Source organism: Canis lupus, chromosome 21 (assembly GCF_003254725.2).
Source record: "Canis lupus dingo isolate Sandy chromosome 21, ASM325472v2, whole genome shotgun sequence".
Lineage (NCBI taxonomy): Eukaryota > Metazoa > Chordata > Mammalia > Carnivora > Canidae > Canis > Canis lupus.
The window spans coordinates 22,658,100-22,675,483 of NC_064263.1; the positions used below are offsets into that span (position 1 = coordinate 22,658,100).

Consider the following 17,384-nt stretch of genomic DNA (forward strand, 5'->3'; position numbering starts at 1 on the left):
TCCCCGGCCCGACCCCTCCTTTGTAATTTGAATAAAACGCGCCCCCCCGCGCCCGCCCCCGCGCCCGCGCCCGCGCCCGCCCCCGCGGCCTCCGCCCCGCGCGCCGCCTTAACCCCCGCCCCGGCTCTCCCCGACTGCAGGCGGCGTGCGCGGGGCCGAGCGGCGGACCTGGTGCAGCAGCTCCCGACGGTGCGCCCCGAGCGCGCGTGCCGCGCCACCATGAGGGCGCGGCCGCGGGTGTGCGAGGCGCTCCTCTTCGCCCTGGCGCTCCAGACCGGCGTGTGCTACGGCATCAAATGGCTGTAAGTAGGGACCTCGCGTCTGCGTGGTCGGGCTGGGGGACAGGCGGACGCGGGCAGCGGCTGATGTTAAGGGGGCTCCCCGGGGACCGGGTGAGTGCCCAAGCCCCAGGAGCGGGAGTTGGCTTGGGGGTCGTGGGCAAGTCACTCTCCTTACGCCTCCTTCTCCTGCTCGTAGAGTATTGGCCTCACCTCCCCAAGGGTCGTGAGGCAGGAGCGAGACAGGGCGTGCGTGGAGAGCTACAGAGTTGCCCTGTCCCTTGCGCCAGACCCGTAGAGGGGCAGATGGAAAAAGACAGTATGGTCCGGGGGCCCAGTCAGGAGGGTCTGTGCCCCTGCACACGGGCCTGCTCACTGTTTCCTCGTGGGTCTCCTGACCCTAGCTGAAGATCCTCAAACAGTCCCGACCCCTCCCTCCACCTGGGTGACCTTGGGGGAAGTGTCACTCAACCTCTGGGAGCCTCCACGTCCTCTCTCAAAGGAGGGCAGGAGTCTCTATCCTCTATTGCACTAAGGTCAGATGAGAAGCGGCTCATGAAAGAACTTCTTAAACTGTCAGATGCTGTGCACATGTGAAGGGTGTTCCTTTAGATAGAAATTATTAATGGGCCGATAGGTGGGAGCCGGGGGCTCTCTTCTACCCCGCAGAAGCAGAAGGGAGTGCCTGCTCTGTGCAGGGCTGTGCGCACGCACGCAGGGGCAGGGGCGGCTGGGGAGAGAAGTAAAACCCAGCCCTTTCCTGGAGGAGCTGCCCTCCGGACTGCAAGAGATAAGCCCAGGCCGTAAATAACTCCAAGTGCCCTAAGAGTGACCAGGGTGGTGTCGTGGGGGCCCAGAGGAGGGGAGACCACCTGGTGGGGGGACACATACTTTGGACGCTGGGGTGAGTTTTGAGGGGCAGTGTTCCTAGGTTGGGCCTGAGGAGTCTCTAGGAGTTTGGTGGGTGGGGGCGGTGGGGAGGAGGGCACTTTGGGTGGAGGGACTCCCTGAATGGTGGGGACATCCAAGACAGGACTGGAGCTGGGGGGTGGGGAGGCCGTGCAGATAAGACAGGCAGGGACAGATCATGGGGGCTGGGGAGGGGTTTATGAGGAAGGTTCGCGGATTAGCTGCAAGCCTGGGCGATTGTGGCTGGGCCGCCAGCAAACAGTCCTGAGGTCACTGGCCCTGCCCCGGCTGCGGCTGAGTTACCGATTAATTGGTGATTCAGGAGGGTAACCCCATCTTCTTTCTTGCATTTCATGTTTGCAAGAAGTCTGGGCTCAGCAGCTCTTCTCAGCTGCTTCCGATTAGTTCTGTGAGACATTGGCCACCGTCTACTGCCAGTACCTGGCACCGTGCTAGCTGGTGGGACCCTCTGATCAGAGCGTCCAAGTCCTCTTCACCCACCACACAATTTTACAGATAAGGCCACTGAGGCCCTGGGGTGGGGGGAATGATTTGCCAAAGAGCATTAGGCACGTCAGAGGCCAAAACTAGGCTTGCTCCTAGAGCATTGTGGGGGACAGTGCTGTCCTTCCCACACCATGGTGAGAATGCTGAGGCTCTGACAAGTGTGTGACTTGCACAAGCCCCCATGCTGGCATGTGGCCAGGGAGGGCCTAGAATAGATGGCTAGCTAAGCCCAAGGTCCATGCAGTCCCCCACTGCATAACCTGGCTGCTACAAAAAGGGATACGACTCAGTGTCTGCCTTATAGGAGCTCCTAGCAAAGTGGATTTTGGGCTGTGTCCTAGGAGAGAGAGTGTGGGAGCCCAGAGGAGGAGCAGTTAGTTCCATCTGAGGGAGGTGACTTTGGGCTGGGCTTCAAAGGGTAGGTAGGATTTTGATGGCCAGGGATGGAATGTAAAGCAGGCACCTGGGCAGGAGGAAGAGCAGGAACAAAAGCAGAGGCAGGACAGTGCACAGGGGAAAGCAAAGAAACCAAGAATTGTAAGAGCCCACTTCTAAGTCCCCAGACTCTGTTCCAAGAGCTTCAGTCACTTAATTTTGATACTATTCTCATGAGGTAGGTGAAAGTCCTGTCACTAGCATTTTATAAATAAGGAAACTAAAGAACAGAGAGGATCAGTTACTGACCCAGGGTCACACAGCTAGTTAATGGTGGCTGTGGGATCAGAACCCAGGCAGATGGGCTCCATTCAGCCAAACCCTTGATAATAGTTAAAGTCTTGCTGGAGCTAAAGATATAGGGAGAGACAGGAGTGGAGTTTAAGCATAACAACCGTGTGTTTGTGTGTGTGTGTGTGTGTGTGTGTGGCCTTGTTACATGCCAAGCACTGTTCTGAGCACTTTTATATATATTGTTTCATTTGGATCTCCCAGGAGGTGGGTTCTGCTCTCACCCCCATTGAATAGAACAGGAAATGGAGACACAGGGGCCTCTAACTCACAGAGTGTCACAGCTGGTAGGCAGTAGAGGTAGGATGTGGAGTTTGGGCATCTGGCTTGTGGCCTCTTGGTCTCAGGGAGCCACAGGACAATTGTGCCGAGGGAAGCGTACAGTGGGGCCAGGAGGTAGGGGCTCACCCAGGAGACTCAGCTGTCCTGGGGTTGTACCCCGGGGGTACTGCTGCCCTGGGCTTTGGAAAGGGAGCTGAAGGTGAAAGGGACATCGGACACAGAAATTGAAACCAGATGTGGCTCAGTGGCCCAAAAGGCCCACCTGTTGGGAGCCTGGGCCTCAGCCTGAGCTTTGCCAGTTTGTTAGCCACTAGCCATGCCTCAGCCAAGTCACTAGCTTCTGCCTCTCTGAGTCTCAGTTTCCTCATCTCTAAAATGGAAGTGAAAGAGCCCTGGCCTGGGATCTGGGAAGCCTGGGTTCTGGCTTGGCTCTGTCTGATTGGCTGTGTACATGTTTGGGCAAGCCCAGTCCTTCTCTGGGCCTCAGTGTCCCCACTTGAATGATGAGATAGGGACACCAAACCCAGGAAGGGCCAGTGATTTGCCCAAGGTCGCGTGTTGGGAGAGCGGCTGACTTGGAGCCGAAACCCAGGTCTCTGCCCCTGAGCCACTCCCAGGAGAACTCTCGACTCCCAGATGGAAGAGACCTTGGCCACCACGGTGGCATCCTTGGCACAGGCCTTGCTTGTGAACTCTGTCCCCTTCTGTCCTTTCTTCTACCCTCTCCCCCATGTCCCCATCCCCTGATAAACCAAAATGTTTTCAATTAGGGATCTGCTGCAGCGAGGTAAGCCAGAGGAGATGTCCAGACGGGTAACTCCCCCGCCTCCTGCCCTAATCCTTGATTACCTCCCCGAGGGGGACTTAGTTAGAAACGGTCATTACCACTAATTACCAGATGACCGCATTGCCCTCCTCAGGAGTGGAATCCACCGCCTCCTGCTTCCAGATCTCCCGGCTCGCGTGCTGTGTCTGGCCCCTCTGCCTGCACCACTCTCTCCAGTAGCTCCTCACCCATCAAGCCTCTCTGGGGTGCTTCCTATCTGTCCTCTGCCCTCCTTGACAGTCTGTGCCTCCTCTGGGAGGCTCCTCTCTGGGGCTCCCCTCATAGCACCTCCTCTCCCCACCGACTGGGGAGGTGGAGGCTGAGTGACTCAGAGTGGGACAGGCTAATACCCAGAGTGGCCCAGGTCCCCGGGCAGCAGGAGCACAGAGCACCCCCCAACTTGGGAGCTGCAGCACATGGTACTCAGGAATTGTCTGCACTGAGCTCCCCAGGAAAGGGTTCAGCCTTCATTATCTAACTCGTGGCTGGAGCAGGAGCCCAGAGCAAGGACTCAGAAGGCAGCCACACTGCTTGCGTGCCTGGTGCCGTGCCGGGATTTTCTGGCATATCTCGTATCATCCTTCCCATCGTGAAACAGAAAACTGGCTCAGAGGAGAAGAAAGAAAGTTGGGCAAGGATGAAGGGCAGAGCGGGATCCGGGCAGGCTGAGTGTTGGCAGGCCCAGCCCGGCAGGGAGCGAACCTGGGAAGGAGAGGCCAGGTCTACAGGGTTGGTATCAGGAGGAAACAGGGCATCCGTCTGTGTCTCCTCTGTACAAAGGGTGGGGGAGTAATCCCCCAGACAGACCCCGCTGTGAGCCAGGGATGGGGCACGAGGCGAGAGGAGTGCCATATGGGGAGTGCCGCGCCTGCGGGGATAGTGTGTCGGTGTGTGGGGGCAGTTAGCAGGGTGTGGGTGGAGGGCTGTACCAACCAAGAAACAGGCCGAGGGGAGGGCATCTATCTGCCTCTGTGTGATCACACCTCACCTGGTATAGGCTACGGGAAATCAGACCAGAGGTTCCCTGAGGTGACCTGGCATAGACAGGGAGGGCCAGGGAGGACCTGATGGCTCAGTTTAGGTCAGAAACCATGCCTTAGGTCTGCATCCGAATAGACCAGGCATTGACCTGCTCATAGTTTGGAGGGTAGGGACGCGCCGGGGGTAACAGTTAAGGACAGACTGCCCAGGATAGCCAAAATCTATCTCAGGTTGGGGTGGCACCACCCTAACTGGGTGGGGCATGGCAGAGAGGGAGAGGCAGGGGGAAACTGACTTATTAGGACTTAATGTAGCACCTGTTATCCCCATCAGCCTCTCCAAGACCTCTAGGAGTTCCCATCTGGTAGATGATGCTCAGAAAGGTACAGCAATTTGCCCAAGGTTAACAACAGCACACGAGGGCAGAACTGGAGCTAGAACCCAGGGCTTCTGACTCCCTCTAGTCCAGGATTCACTGGCAATAAGCAGAAGCAATCCCATTTATGAATGTTCCATATGTTTTTCTTAATGTTCCATATGTTTTATATGCATTATCTTATTGAAGTCTTGCCATCACCTTTTGAAGTGGAAATTCTCCTTTTCTTGTAACAGATGAGGACCATGAGGCACAGAGAGGTTGAGTAACTTACCCATGTCATACAGCTGCTCCCTAAACCTGGGCTCTTCCCCTGGGCCAGCCCATGAGCTGGAACATCTGGGTCATTGCCTTCTAACTGGGATAGGTCTGTGTAGCCACTAGACCCCGGGCTCCTTGAGGAAAGGATCATGTGTCGTGTTCATTACCAAATGAGGTCAAGAAGAGTTGGTGCTTAGTAAATATTTCTTCCACAAGTAGATCCAGTTCATTTATTCATTTAGATGTAGGAGCAAGGGGAAAGGTATTCCTGGCATCAGGAAAAGTCTGGGCAAAGGCAGGGTGGTGGGGCGGTCCCTGTCAGAGAAGCCAGGAGTCTGGTATGGCCAGATAGTAGAGCACACCAGGGACAGGGAGGGGACACTAGAGAGGGCTGGGGGACCAGGTTTGAGGCAGCCCTCGGCCTTGACTATGTGGGTGCAGACCACCAGGGCAGTGATTGCAGTAGCTCCCCTCGCTGAGCACTGAGCCGGTGTGTCAGCCCTGGGCAGAGCACTGAGGCCCACCGAGTTACTCCCCCAGGGAATGCTGAGAGGTTACTGGGCTAGGAGAGGCCAAGTGACTTGCTCAAAGTCACAAAGGGAATGACAGAGCCAGGAGTCTACCTTGGGCTGTGCTCTTGTTTAAAACGATCTCCCTTGGGATCTCAGGCTGGGGGTTCTGGGATCCTGGCCTCATCAAGTCTCAGCCCTGACCCCGAGTGAGGACTCTGGTGCTCGCAGCAAGCCGGGGCCCCCAACACTGTGACTGCAGATCGGCCTGTCCTTGCCCCTGCTTCCTCCAGGGTCTCTGCTGGCTTGCTGGGGGCCAGCTGACTCTGGGGCAGGGGATGAGTCCATGCAGAACCCTCTTGGGGCTTGCCATGGAGTCCCTGTAGTCTGTGCTTAGAGGTGCTGCCTGGTGCAGGACCTGGGAGAAAGGTGCATCCGAGATGTACCCCTGGTCCTAGAGCCTTGCAATCCCAGCGCCTAGAGTCTGGATCTGGGAAGCTCCTGGGTCCTACAACATCACCAGGGTTCATAGAGACCCCCAGGCCAGCATTTCCCAAAACATGGATGAGGTGAGCTTTTCTCAAAGAGCTTTGTGCTTAGCGGACTCCTGAGTTAAACAAAACCAAACCTTGTTGCTTTGCTGTGGGCCTTCTCAGGGCCTTTAAAATGTACATATGCATCAGTTACTCTCCAAAAGAGGACAGAGTACATCATGTTTCCCAAATGTGTTTAACCATGGATCCCTTTTTTTCAGAATGTCTCACTTTTCCATTCTGGGAAATAGTTTAACAGGTACAGACACTGCAGCCCAGAAAGGGACAGTGATTTATCTAAGGGCACACAGCAAGTTAATGGCTAAGTCTAATTTATCACAACATTGAGTGGCTCCTTAAATCCTCTAATAAATCACTTGCACGTGTGTGGGATTTTATAGCCCAATAAACGAGTTTAATAATTAAATGAAGGAATGTATGGTAAGCTCTTAACTCCTACTGTGCATCTAGTAAGTGCTCAGTTAATAGTATGTATTATGATGATGTTGACTGTAATAATGTAGCGCCCAGCGCGTGCCTGGCACATACAGGTGCTCCACCTTGACTGAATATTGAATAAAGGGTAGTTAATTCACAGCTGTGTGAGAATAAACAGGGAAGCGGTATGAGTGCTTTGTGAGGTGTATAGCTGTTCATGGTTAGGATAATAGTAAAGTGTAAAGAGGTTGGAGGGTATGATCCGACCTGAATGAGGGCCTGGTCCAGAGAGGGACAGTGATGTGCCCAAGGCCACAAGGAGCGGGAGGGGGAGCCATTGCTCTGCTGGGGCAGGGTCTTTGCGTCTTAGTCTCCCAACTCCTTCTAGCAAAGGCCCCCGAGCCCATTGAGGAAAGCTGGGACCAGGAGGGCAGGTGCAACGTGGCCCCTCACACTCTGTCTTTCCTTCCATTGGTTCTTGCCCTTCGGTGGTGTGTAGGGCGCTGTCCAAGACCCCGGCGGCCCTGGCGCTGAACCAGACGCAGCACTGCAAGCAGCTGGAGGGGCTGGTGTCTGCGCAGGTGCAGCTCTGCCGCAGCAACCTGGAGCTCATGCACACCATCGTGCACGCTGCCCGCGAGGTCATGAAGGCCTGCCGCAGGGCCTTTGCGGACATGCGCTGGAACTGCTCCTCCATCGAGCTTGCCCCCAACTACCTGCTTGACCTGGAGAGAGGTAGGGAGCCGGTGGGGGCTGCTAGGGCCTGCAGAATGCGCCCAGGTGGGGATGGATGAATTCAGGCATATGCATATGTGTGTTTAGATAGGTGGGTGAATTCATGGATGGATGGATGGGTGTTGATGGCTGTGTGATGGGTGGATGAGTGACTGGGTGGGTGATGGATGGAAGCACAGAAGAGAATACAGGTGTGGATGGATTGGTGGATGAATTAATCACAGATATGGGTATCCAGGCATGAATTGATGAATGAATAAACACACAGTGAGTGAATATGCCAGTGTAGGGGTAGCACAAATGGTTGTGTACCCTAATCCCTAATGCATGAAGAAAGGATGGATGAGGCCCAAGAGGCCCTCGGGAGGGGAGTATGTAACATGAAGACGAGAGAGCCCACCCTCAGGCAGACAGGTGTGCCACAGATCATTCTAGACTGAGGTGCCTGCAGATGCTGTGAGATGCACAAAGTGAGGTAGGGTCTCCACTTACTGGCGCAGGTGGCTTCTGGGGGGGGGTGTTGGGGGTCTTGTGTACAGTAAAAGAGGTTTTTGTTGTGCAGAAGTGCCCCAATGTTTGTAATCTCTCCCCTGTACGATAACAGCTAAGGTTTGTGGAGCACATGACAATGCTTCCTTCCTTCCCAAATTATTTGAACTCTAGAGCAAGCCTGTGAGGTAGGTATTATCATTCCCATTCTACAGTTAAGGAAACTGAGGCTTGAGAAGGGAAGGTGACTTGCATGGACCTAAAGCCAAGACATCCAACAGCAGAGGCACATTGGGCTCTGTGTGGGTCTCCCAAGGCTGCTGTGACCAAGTTTCACAAACAGGGGCTTCAAACAACAAAACTGCATTGCCCATAGTTCTGGAGGCCCAAAATCTGAGATTAAGGTGCCAGCAGGGCTGTGCTCCCTCCGATGGCCCTGGGGAAGTTCTTCCTTTGTCTCTTCTTAGATTTTGGTGGCTGTCAGCAGCCTCCATGTTCCTTTGCTCACAGATGCGTCTCTTCAATCCCTGCCTCTGTCACGTAGGGTTCCCCCACCATGTGTCTCTATCCAAGGGTCCCCTTCCTGTAAGGACACCCGTCCTTAGGTTAGGGCCCACTCTGATCCAGTATGACCTCATCTTAGTTCAGTTATACTTGCAAAGACCCTGTTTCTAATAAGGTCATGTTCACAGGTACCAGGGGTCAGAACTTGACCCTGTCTTTTTGGGGGACACAGCTCAACCTACAGCTGGCTCTTTGCACACTCATCTGCCCCTCAGGTCTGAGTTCCTTTGAGGGGTAGCCCCTAAAACTGAGTGCAGGGAAGCAGGGGGAGAACCGGAATGGCGGAATGTTAAGCGTGTGGGAGCAAGGTGCCTGTAGGGGTGCAGGCCCTCAGGGCCTCTGGATGTGGGGGTGAGTTTGTGAGCGGGCGTACAAGTCAGCTACTGCGTGTGCGGGAGAGCCGGCTAGCGACAGATCAACGTCGCGCGTCTGCCCGCCACCTGTTGCAGCCCCTGCCCCTGCCGGCCCACAGAGGGGCCTGCCCCCCGCTGAGCCAGCACCTCCCCACAGGGACCCGGGAGTCGGCCTTCGTGTATGCGCTGTCGGCGGCCGCCATCAGCCACGCCATCGCCCGGGCCTGCACCTCCGGGGACCTGCCCGGCTGCTCCTGCGGCCCCGTCCCAGGTGAGCCACCCGGGCCCGGGAACCGCTGGGGAGGATGTGCGGACAACCTCAGCTACGGGCTTCTCATGGGAGCCAAGTTTTCCGATGCTCCTATGAAGGTGAAAAAAACAGGATCCCAAGCCAATAAACTGATGCGTCTACACAACAGTGAAGTGGGGAGACAGGTAACCACCCACCCCACCCACCCCAGATGGTTATGCTCATGCCAGTCGGCCAGGAAAGGGCCACCAGTGTGCCCTGATGGAGGGGGCGGCGGGGGGGCGGGCCCCGATCCGCCCACACTGGTGTGCTCCCCGGCCTCCCCCAGCTCTCCCCTTTCCAGCAGCTTGGGGCTTGCCAGGCTCCTCCTCCTCCTCCTCCTCCTCCGGGGGTCCACCAGGATTTGAATGGGAAATGCTGGTGGAGCAGAAGGAACACTGAGCTAGGGGTCAGGAGCTCCAGGTTCCTGCTTTGGCTCTGGCACTAAACTGGCTGTGTGATGTTGGGCAAGTCACTTCCTCTCTGGCCTCAGTTGTTTCTAGCTGTAAAATGGACTGGCTTGGTGCTCTCTAGTCCCCATTGGCCACCCTCCTCAGGCTCCTGCGGGGCCTCGGGCCGAGGCTGGGTGTGGGAGGAGGCATGGGGAGGGCTGGAGGATAAGAGCCTCAGCCTATGGGGTCTCCGTGGACCTAACGGGGTCCATCCAGCTCCAGAACACAGTGGGCCCTGCACGTCTGTTACCCCAGTGTCTCATTAATTCCTCGCCTAATTCCACTGAAGGTTGGGGTGAATGCATAAGTGAATGAGTGGACCTTTTTATTTTTAGAAGATAAAAAATCCACTTTATACTAATCTGAGCACCAGGCGCTGTGGTGGTGCCTTGAGTTTTCTGTCCTGTAGTCCACACACCCCCCTGCGAGGAGATGCTGCTACCCATCTCACGCGTGGGGAACGGGAACCTGAGGGGTGGAGCGTTGGGTGCAGATGGCATCTCATGGTTTCCCGCGGCCCCAGCAGCCCATTGTTCAGAGGCAGAAAGGGAGGCAGAAAGAAGTTAGGTGGCTCAGCCAAGGACACAGGGAGCGATGGAGCCCAGGTCTGCAGGACTCCAAGTCCAGAGGTTTCCACCGCCTCAGCTTCCTCTCTCACTGGTCTCCCTCAGGGAAGGATTCTAGGATGTCCAGGCCATGTTTGGATAGTTGGAGAAACTGAGGCCAAGAGACCCCATGGGCTTGTAGCAGGGCCTGGCCAGGGACCCAGGACTCCTGCCTCCCAATCCTACCGGCCTGCCCCTGTCCTTGGGAAGCCAGCCCCAAGCCCAAGAACCCAGCTTCACTCTTGTGCTGCTGGGGGAAACAGTCATCCCCTCCTGCCGAGCAGTCCAGGCAGGCTTCTCAGCCTCAGGGGTGCATTCTGCTTGTCCCTGGGGCCCTGATGCCGAGGATCCGGCCGCCCTGAGGCCATCTGCAAAAGGACCCGGTCCCCTCCCCGCAGCCACAGGACTCGTGAGGGTTAAATGAAGTAACAGATACGGCGTATTTAGCACTGGCCCATGGTGGGTGTCTGGAAGCTCTGGGCCCCTTCCCACCCATCTGAGCTGAGGAACTAAACATAGTTCACCTGTCGATGATGATTGAAGGGTACCTTGATGCCCTTGGGAGGTTGAATGTACCATGCAGTCAGGCTCACCTCCTTCCCGTGTTCTCCGCGGGCTTTGCTGAGCCAATTCCAGATTTTAGACCCAGTGAACCCCCTCATTCCCCACTTCCTGGTGAAGAAGGAGCCCTGGGACCTTGACCAGCTCCCGCACTAACTCACCGAATGATTTTGGTCAAGTCTCTGCTCGCTCTGGCCTCAGTTTCCCCTTCTTTCTAATGCAGGGGTAGGCCCAGAGGACCCGTAAGCCTTGCAGCTCCGCATAGGGCAGGCAGGAGGGCTGGCCCCGGGGCAGAGGGATCCGAGGGGAAATTGAGGCCCGAGGAAGGTGATAGGACGAAGTCATTTCAGAAGCCAGGGCTAGAGTTTCCCCGAGCCCCAGAGCTCAAGCCTCCCTGCTGCACCACAGTCATTAGACTAATTTTTCAAACCAGTGTTGATTTGACTTTTGTAGTTCACAGCACCCTTTCATACGTGTCCCCTCTTGAATCCCAGCAACCACTCTGCAAGGTAGCAATTATGTGCCTGCCCTGCACAGAGTAAGATAGAGGGGCTGACCGGGACGGGGCTCACTGGGGGGCTCCAGGCAGTGCAGAGGAAGGGCCAGCCAGGCCAGGGAACGTGCCCCCATGTGCTTACCTCCTGCCTCCCCTCCTCTCTCCCCCCTCATTCCTCTGCTTCCTTCCTTCTTTTTCCCCTTTTTATCCAACAAGGATTCAGTGAGCCCCAGTTTTGTGCAAGAGAAAAGCATGGAACAATTAAAAGGCTTGCCCTCAGACCTGAGTTCAGATCCCAGCTCCAGGATTTGCTAGTTGTGCAAACTTGAGCTTGAGACTTGGTCTCTCTGAACCTTTGTTTCCTCTTTTTAAAATGAGGAAAGTAATGGTACCTCCGGTGAAGAACTCTTAGAATGATTAAGCCATATTATGTATTGGGGCAGTTGGCATCTGTTATCCCTACAAATGCCATTCCCTTCATGTCCCTCCCAGCTCCCCCCAGGCTGGAGGAGGAGCTGAGAACCTACAACACTCTCCAGCTTTAGAGCCAAAAGCTCCCTCACTTGAGGCCCAGAGTAGTCAGTGACTCCCTGAGAGTCCCCAGCATGTGGGGGGTGGGAGGGCAGGGTCCCCCCGGGCAGGCCAGGGAGGGGACCCTGGCCGCCCAGCCCGACGCCCTCCCCTGTCTGCAGGCTCTGCGCGCCTCTCTGGAAATGAAGTGTAAGTGCCATGGGGTATCTGGCTCCTGCTCCATCCGCACCTGCTGGAAGGGGCTGCAGGAGCTTCGGGATGTGGCTGCCGACCTCAAGACCCGCTACCTGTCGGCCACCAAGGTGGTGCACCGCCCCATGGGCACCCGCAAGCACCTGGTGCCCAAGGACCTGGACATCAGGCCTGTGAAGGACTCAGAGCTTGTCTATCTGCAGAGTTCGCCCGACTTCTGCATGAAGAACGAGAAGGTGGGCTCCCACGGGACGCAAGACAGGTAAGGGTCTGCCGCCAGGGTGGCAGGGTGGGAAAGGGTCAGCTATGTGGCAGGTGCCCCATGTCAGCTCAAGGCCAGGCACATGGTCTTGCCTCAGCTGGCACTTGGGGAATGGAGTCCCTGCCCATGGATGGAGGGGGCCCCAGGAGTGCCCAGCAGAGGTGCCAGGGCCCAAGAGGGCCCCAGCAGAGCTCCTTGAGTGTATGTGGCTCAAGCAAGGAGCCCCTGGGCAGTGGAGGCTGGTGGAGGAGATGGGGAGAGACGGTGACCACATTGGGAGGCTGGCTGCCCCACATAAGACGGGTCCTCAAGAAGTGTTTGTCAAGTGAGTAAGTGAAGGGTCGATGTCATCTTGGCTGCTGGTTGGACAAATAAGGAACTGAGGCACAAGGGGGCAGCAGCCAGCCCACAGCCACGCAGGAAGTCTGCACTGAGCCAGAGACTGAAGCAGGCAACTGCTTCTCAGAAGGGCAGCGGGCGCAGGAGGCCTGCTTTGTGGACGGACAGTGCCCCCGTGTTCCCTGACACACATGCACCACCTCCCGGGCCCGGTTCTCTCCCCTTGGTCCCCAGTTCAGGAGCCGGGTCTGGGGTCCCAACAGCAGACCCCGTCACTACTGCTGAAGCGGGCTCAGGACAGGAGAAAGAGAACCAGGGGTAACCGCGGACCTACTGTGTACTGAGCTGGTGAGGATTCAGGGCAGCAGCATTTCCCAGAGATGGTTCTAGGGGAAGTTAGTCCTGAGATGCTGTAATAGAAATAGCTCTGCAATCAGATATGATTGGGAAATTCTCTTTGGCGATTTGCAAAGCACGAGAACATTTTAAAGGCTCGGAGGAATCCCACAGTAAAGGATCTGCCTAAGCCAACGTTTCCCAGAGGTGTTTGGCTGTGGAACTCTTTTATTAAGGAGCCCCTAATAGCATTCCACAAAACTAGTGTTCTGCGGGGTTAAAAGAATATTGAACCAGAGTGAGGGTGTCTGAGAACGTGTCTGGCACATAGTTGGTGCCCAGCCAGCATTTGCTTCCTCCGCAGCCCACGTTCCTGTCTCCAAGAGAGGGGGGCTGGTTTGGGGGGCTCCATCTTAACAGACCGGGGCAGCAGGCTCTGAGAGGAGGCCCTGGCTCCCATCTGGAGGCCAGATTGAGGGGGTCGGGTGAAGTGAAGATGGAACCAGGTCAAGCCAGGGAGACAGGAAGGAGCAAGAGTCTGGTCTGAGGCAGCCAGGGTGGGTGTGATGAGGATGGGGTGGGGGCAGAGAGATTCTAGAACCCAGAGAGGCTGGGAAAAGCCCAGAGCAAACAGAGGGTCTCCCCGGATCCATGGGGGCGATGTGTGTGTGTGTGTGTGTAAGGAAGGACAGTTCCCACCCCAGCACACAGCCTCCTAGCTGTGGGACCTTGAGAAAATCCCTTCACTTCTCTGAGGCTCAGCCTCGTCTTCTGTGCAAAGCAGAGGGGCGGCCGGCAGTCTCCAGTTGTACTTACTGAGCTGCTCCTCTGTGCTAGGCAGTGTCAGTCCCATGGGACGGGCTCATTAATGGTCTCCCCTCCCCGCCCCCGGGCTGCCGGGCCTCTGCTTACCCAGAGCCTCACTCTGCTTGCCCCAGGGCTACTGATGAGGAGGCCCCCTCACGCAGCATCACTTGCTCCCTTGTTTTCTCTGAATGCGTCCCCCACTTGCCACCAGGTTTCCCTCCATGCACAGCTCTCAGCCATTCATCTGAGCATGGGCTTTTGCAGACACCTGTATGGGTCAGCTTTCTGTGCAGTAACAAACAGCTCCAAAGTCTCAGGAGTATCACAGACACTTTCACATGTACTTATTACTTGAGGCTCTGGCAAGAATACGGAAGGGGGAGAACCAAGTGGTTGGATCATGACAGAGGAAAAAGCCCAAGGGTGAGGGAAGCCCCTGACGCAGCCTGGACATCAAGAAAGCTTCCTGGAGGAGGGGGAGCATGAGCTCTACTAGGTTGGGGGATTGGGGAGTATAAGGGGTTGGAGGTGAATGAGCTTTGTTAACTGTGAAAAGCATGTGCATGGGTGGCACCTCTAGAGGCTGGCTCCCTTGTTGGGAGGACAGTGTCCTGTGGCCTTCCTCAAACCCAGCTTGGTGAACTGAGGCCACAGCAGCAGTCAGCATTCCAAACCCCAGCTCTCTTGTCATGTTTCTTTCAGCGGCCCCTGCACTAAGGCAACCTGCCCTGGGCCCCTGGATCTTTCCCGAAGTTCCATTCTCCCAAGCTCCCCCTCTCAGGCACCACTGCAGACCTTGTCTGGTTCTGGGGCTGGCCTTCAGGTTTCAAACATCACATGTCAGGGATCTAGCAATAAAAATGAAACTCTTCCAGCTTCCTACCACCCTTTCCTGGAGGAGCTGTCGGAGACCTCCAGGATAAGACCAGGGGGCACGACTGATGTTGAGTGGTTGGACAGAGTCCCCTTTGTTAAGTGGCTTGCCTTGAGGCACACAGCCAGTAAGTGGCAGAGCTGGGGTTTGAACCTGGGTCTGTCTGACTCTGGGGCATATGTTCTTCCTGCTGTTCCTGGAACTGCTCGAAGCCCCTACCTGTGGGTCACCATCACCTCCTGACTCTCCTTCCCTGCACTCCCTCCTTCCAGCCCCGTGGCCTCCTCCTAGTCCAGGTCTCCGCCTCTCTTTCTCAGTTGCTCTTGGCCTTTCCTCTGGCCTCCCTACTTCCAGCTCTATACCTTCCATCTGTTCTCGCCACCTAGATGAGGTCAGGTCCTGTGCCTTTGCCCAGGCTGTTTGTTTTCTTTGCTCCCAACACCCTTTCCCTCCTTTCCATCTTACATTTCTGCTTGTCTTTCGTGACATGGCCTAGACGACCCTCCTCCAGGAAGCCTTCCCCGAACTCTCACAGAGCCCATGCTTGTACTGTGTGACTCTGGGCAGGCTTCCTCTCCGTTCTGTGGCTTAGCTTCCCCATCAGGAAATATGAGGGCTGAATTTGGTCATCCCTAGAACTCGCCCATCTCGGACATTCTGGGATTCCTGAGTCCACGTGGCTGTGAGGACCCAGCTGCCTCCCATAACAATATCCCTGCTAGCCTGAGCCCAGCTAGAGGAACTGCCAGCCTACAGCCGGATGGTTGGGTTTCCTAGGGACCTTCAGTGTTTTCTCCCACAGCCATGTGATTCGGAAAGAAATGCAACCCCTGGAAGCCTCTGGGTTCTCTGCCCTAAGGGTAGGGAGAGCGTGTGCTAAACTTGGTCTCAGGACCCCTGAGCTTAAGCCCTGCTTACCCACAGACTCTTGTGGGAACTTGAGCAAGCTTCTGCCCTTTACTAAGTCCATTACCATCTGTGCAATGGCCATAATCATTTCACTGACCCCAGGACCCTATGTGCCTCCTCTAAGATTAAATACTGGAGGGAGGGCAGCCCTGGTGGCTCAGCAGTTTAGCACCACCTTTGGCCCAGGGTGGGAACCCGGGATCAAGTTCCGCATCAGGCTCCCAGCATGGAGTCTGCTTCTCCCTCTGCCTGTGTCTCTGCCTCTCTCTCTCTCTCTATGTCTCTCATGAATAAATAAATGAAATCTTAAAAAAAAAATACTGGAGGGAAATGCTTGGCACATAGGGGCAAATGGTTGACAGAGCCTCTCTCTCAACGAACAGTGTGCCACATACTCACTTTGCCTCATATCCAGCATCATTTTGTCTGTTCCAGAATTTTCCCGGGATTCTAAATGAAAAAACTATCTTTACACTTATAAACTGTCTTTACACTATCTTTATAAATATAGCTATTTATATATCTTTAATATAATTAAAGATCAGATAGGAAGACAGGATCATTAGAGTGGTTAAGGCTCCTTCAGGTATTTAGAAGTAGGAGGAATAGGAAAAAAATGTCACCCCCAAGAAAACAAAACCCTCCCATCATTTTGCTACATGCTTGTTAGAAATCTAAGGAAAGGGGGGAGGGTGGACAGGGATACTCAGGGACAGGGCATCATAGGGATTTGGCACAAAACTCAGCATTAAAGGTAACCCCTGCCCCCTAAAAAGAAAGAAAGAAAGAAAGAAATCTAGGGAAAAGTGAGAAATACTCTCAGGGAAGGAGATTATTTAAAATTCTCCAAAGACCAAGACCCCTTCCAAGAGGAGCTGAGTGGGCAGCCGAGGGCAGCGGGAGGCTGCGGTCCCCCCGCCCCCAGGGAGTGTGCCCTCCCTAACCGCCCTTTCCCTCCCCCGCTCCAGGCAGTGCAACAAAACATCCCATGGCAGTGACAGCTGTGACCTCATGTGCTGCGGCCGTGGCTACAACCCCTACACAGACCGCGTGGTCGAGCGCTGCCACTGCAAGTATCACTGGTGCTGCTACGTTACCTGCCGCCGCTGCGAGCGCACAGTGGAGCGCTACGTCTGCAAGTGAGGTCCCACCTGCGCCCCCGGGACCCTTGGAGCCCCCTGCGCCCCCCACCCCGGGGCCCGGACACACCCCGTGGATTGTCGCTTGGGGATCCCAGATGCCTGGCATGGGAGGTGGCTTGTGCTTTGCCTCCACTTGGAAACCACCACTGCCAGGGACAGAAGGCCTGGCCACCCTGGAAGGAGGGCCCGGACATCAGAGGAAACCGACGAGATTAAAAATAACCTGGCAGCCCGAGCCGGGGAGTGCCCACGCGCTGCCTTCCAGGCCGGCCTCAGAAGCCAGGGCCATGGGTTTGGCAGGACTGGTATGGACTTGACCTTTCGCAGCCAGAGACACCAGCCTCCCGGGAAGGGGGTGCGGTCAGCTGGCCTTCATCAGAATGTTCTGCAGGCCCAGCCCTTGAGACCCCCACGCCGGCCCCAGGGTCTGAGCCTGCTGGGCCCACCACATGGAACCACTAGCTTGGGTTGTAAATGTTTTGTTTTTGTGTTTTTTTGTTTTTTTTTTTTTTTGTTTTTTTTTGGTTTTGTTTTGTTTCTTCCTCTGGGATGTGGGAGCTACAGAAATATTTATAAAACATAGCTTTTTTTTGGGGGTGGCTCGCCTCCATTCCTCTTTATATATTTTATATATATATATAAATAAATATATATAATGATCTATATTTTAAACAAGCTTTTTAAACAGCTGTATGAAATAAATGGTGAGGGAACCCCAGCCCGCCCCTGCGGTCTATGGCCTCCTCAAGTGAACTCAGAAGGTCCTGAGGCCGCAGGGCAAACTCTCGGGTTTCCAGGCAGGGCGGCTTCCGATTGATGTCC

The 17,384-nt window shown here is 55.6% G+C and overlaps 1 protein-coding gene across 1 annotated transcript; it reads left to right on the forward strand.

Moving 5' to 3' along the window:
- The first annotated feature begins 148 nt into the window (after window positions 1-148).
- Window positions 149-17,237, forward strand: WNT11 (Wnt family member 11). The gene is made up of 5 exons (XM_025419619.3): window positions 149-302; window positions 7,126-7,361; window positions 8,925-9,202; window positions 11,863-12,155; window positions 16,389-17,237. Exons 1-5 carry the CDS (start codon window positions 220-222, stop codon window positions 16,561-16,563), a joined length of 1,065 nt encoding a protein of 354 aa, XP_025275404.1. The 5' UTR covers window positions 149-219; the 3' UTR covers window positions 16,564-17,237.
- Window positions 17,238-17,384: the final 147 nt, after the last annotated feature.

Coding starts and splice junctions, on each gene's coding strand:
- WNT11 (XM_025419619.3), top strand. CDS start 220: ATGAGGGCGCGGCCGCGGGTGTGCGAGGCGCTCCTCTTCGCCCTGGCG. Junction 303..7,125: donor TGCTACGGCATCAAATGGCT/GTAAGTAGGGAC, acceptor GGTGGTGTGTAG/GGCGCTGTCCAAGACCCCGG. Junction 9,203..11,862: donor ACAGTGAAGTGGGGAGACAG/GTAACCACCCAC, acceptor CCCTGTCTGCAG/GCTCTGCGCGCCTCTCTGGA.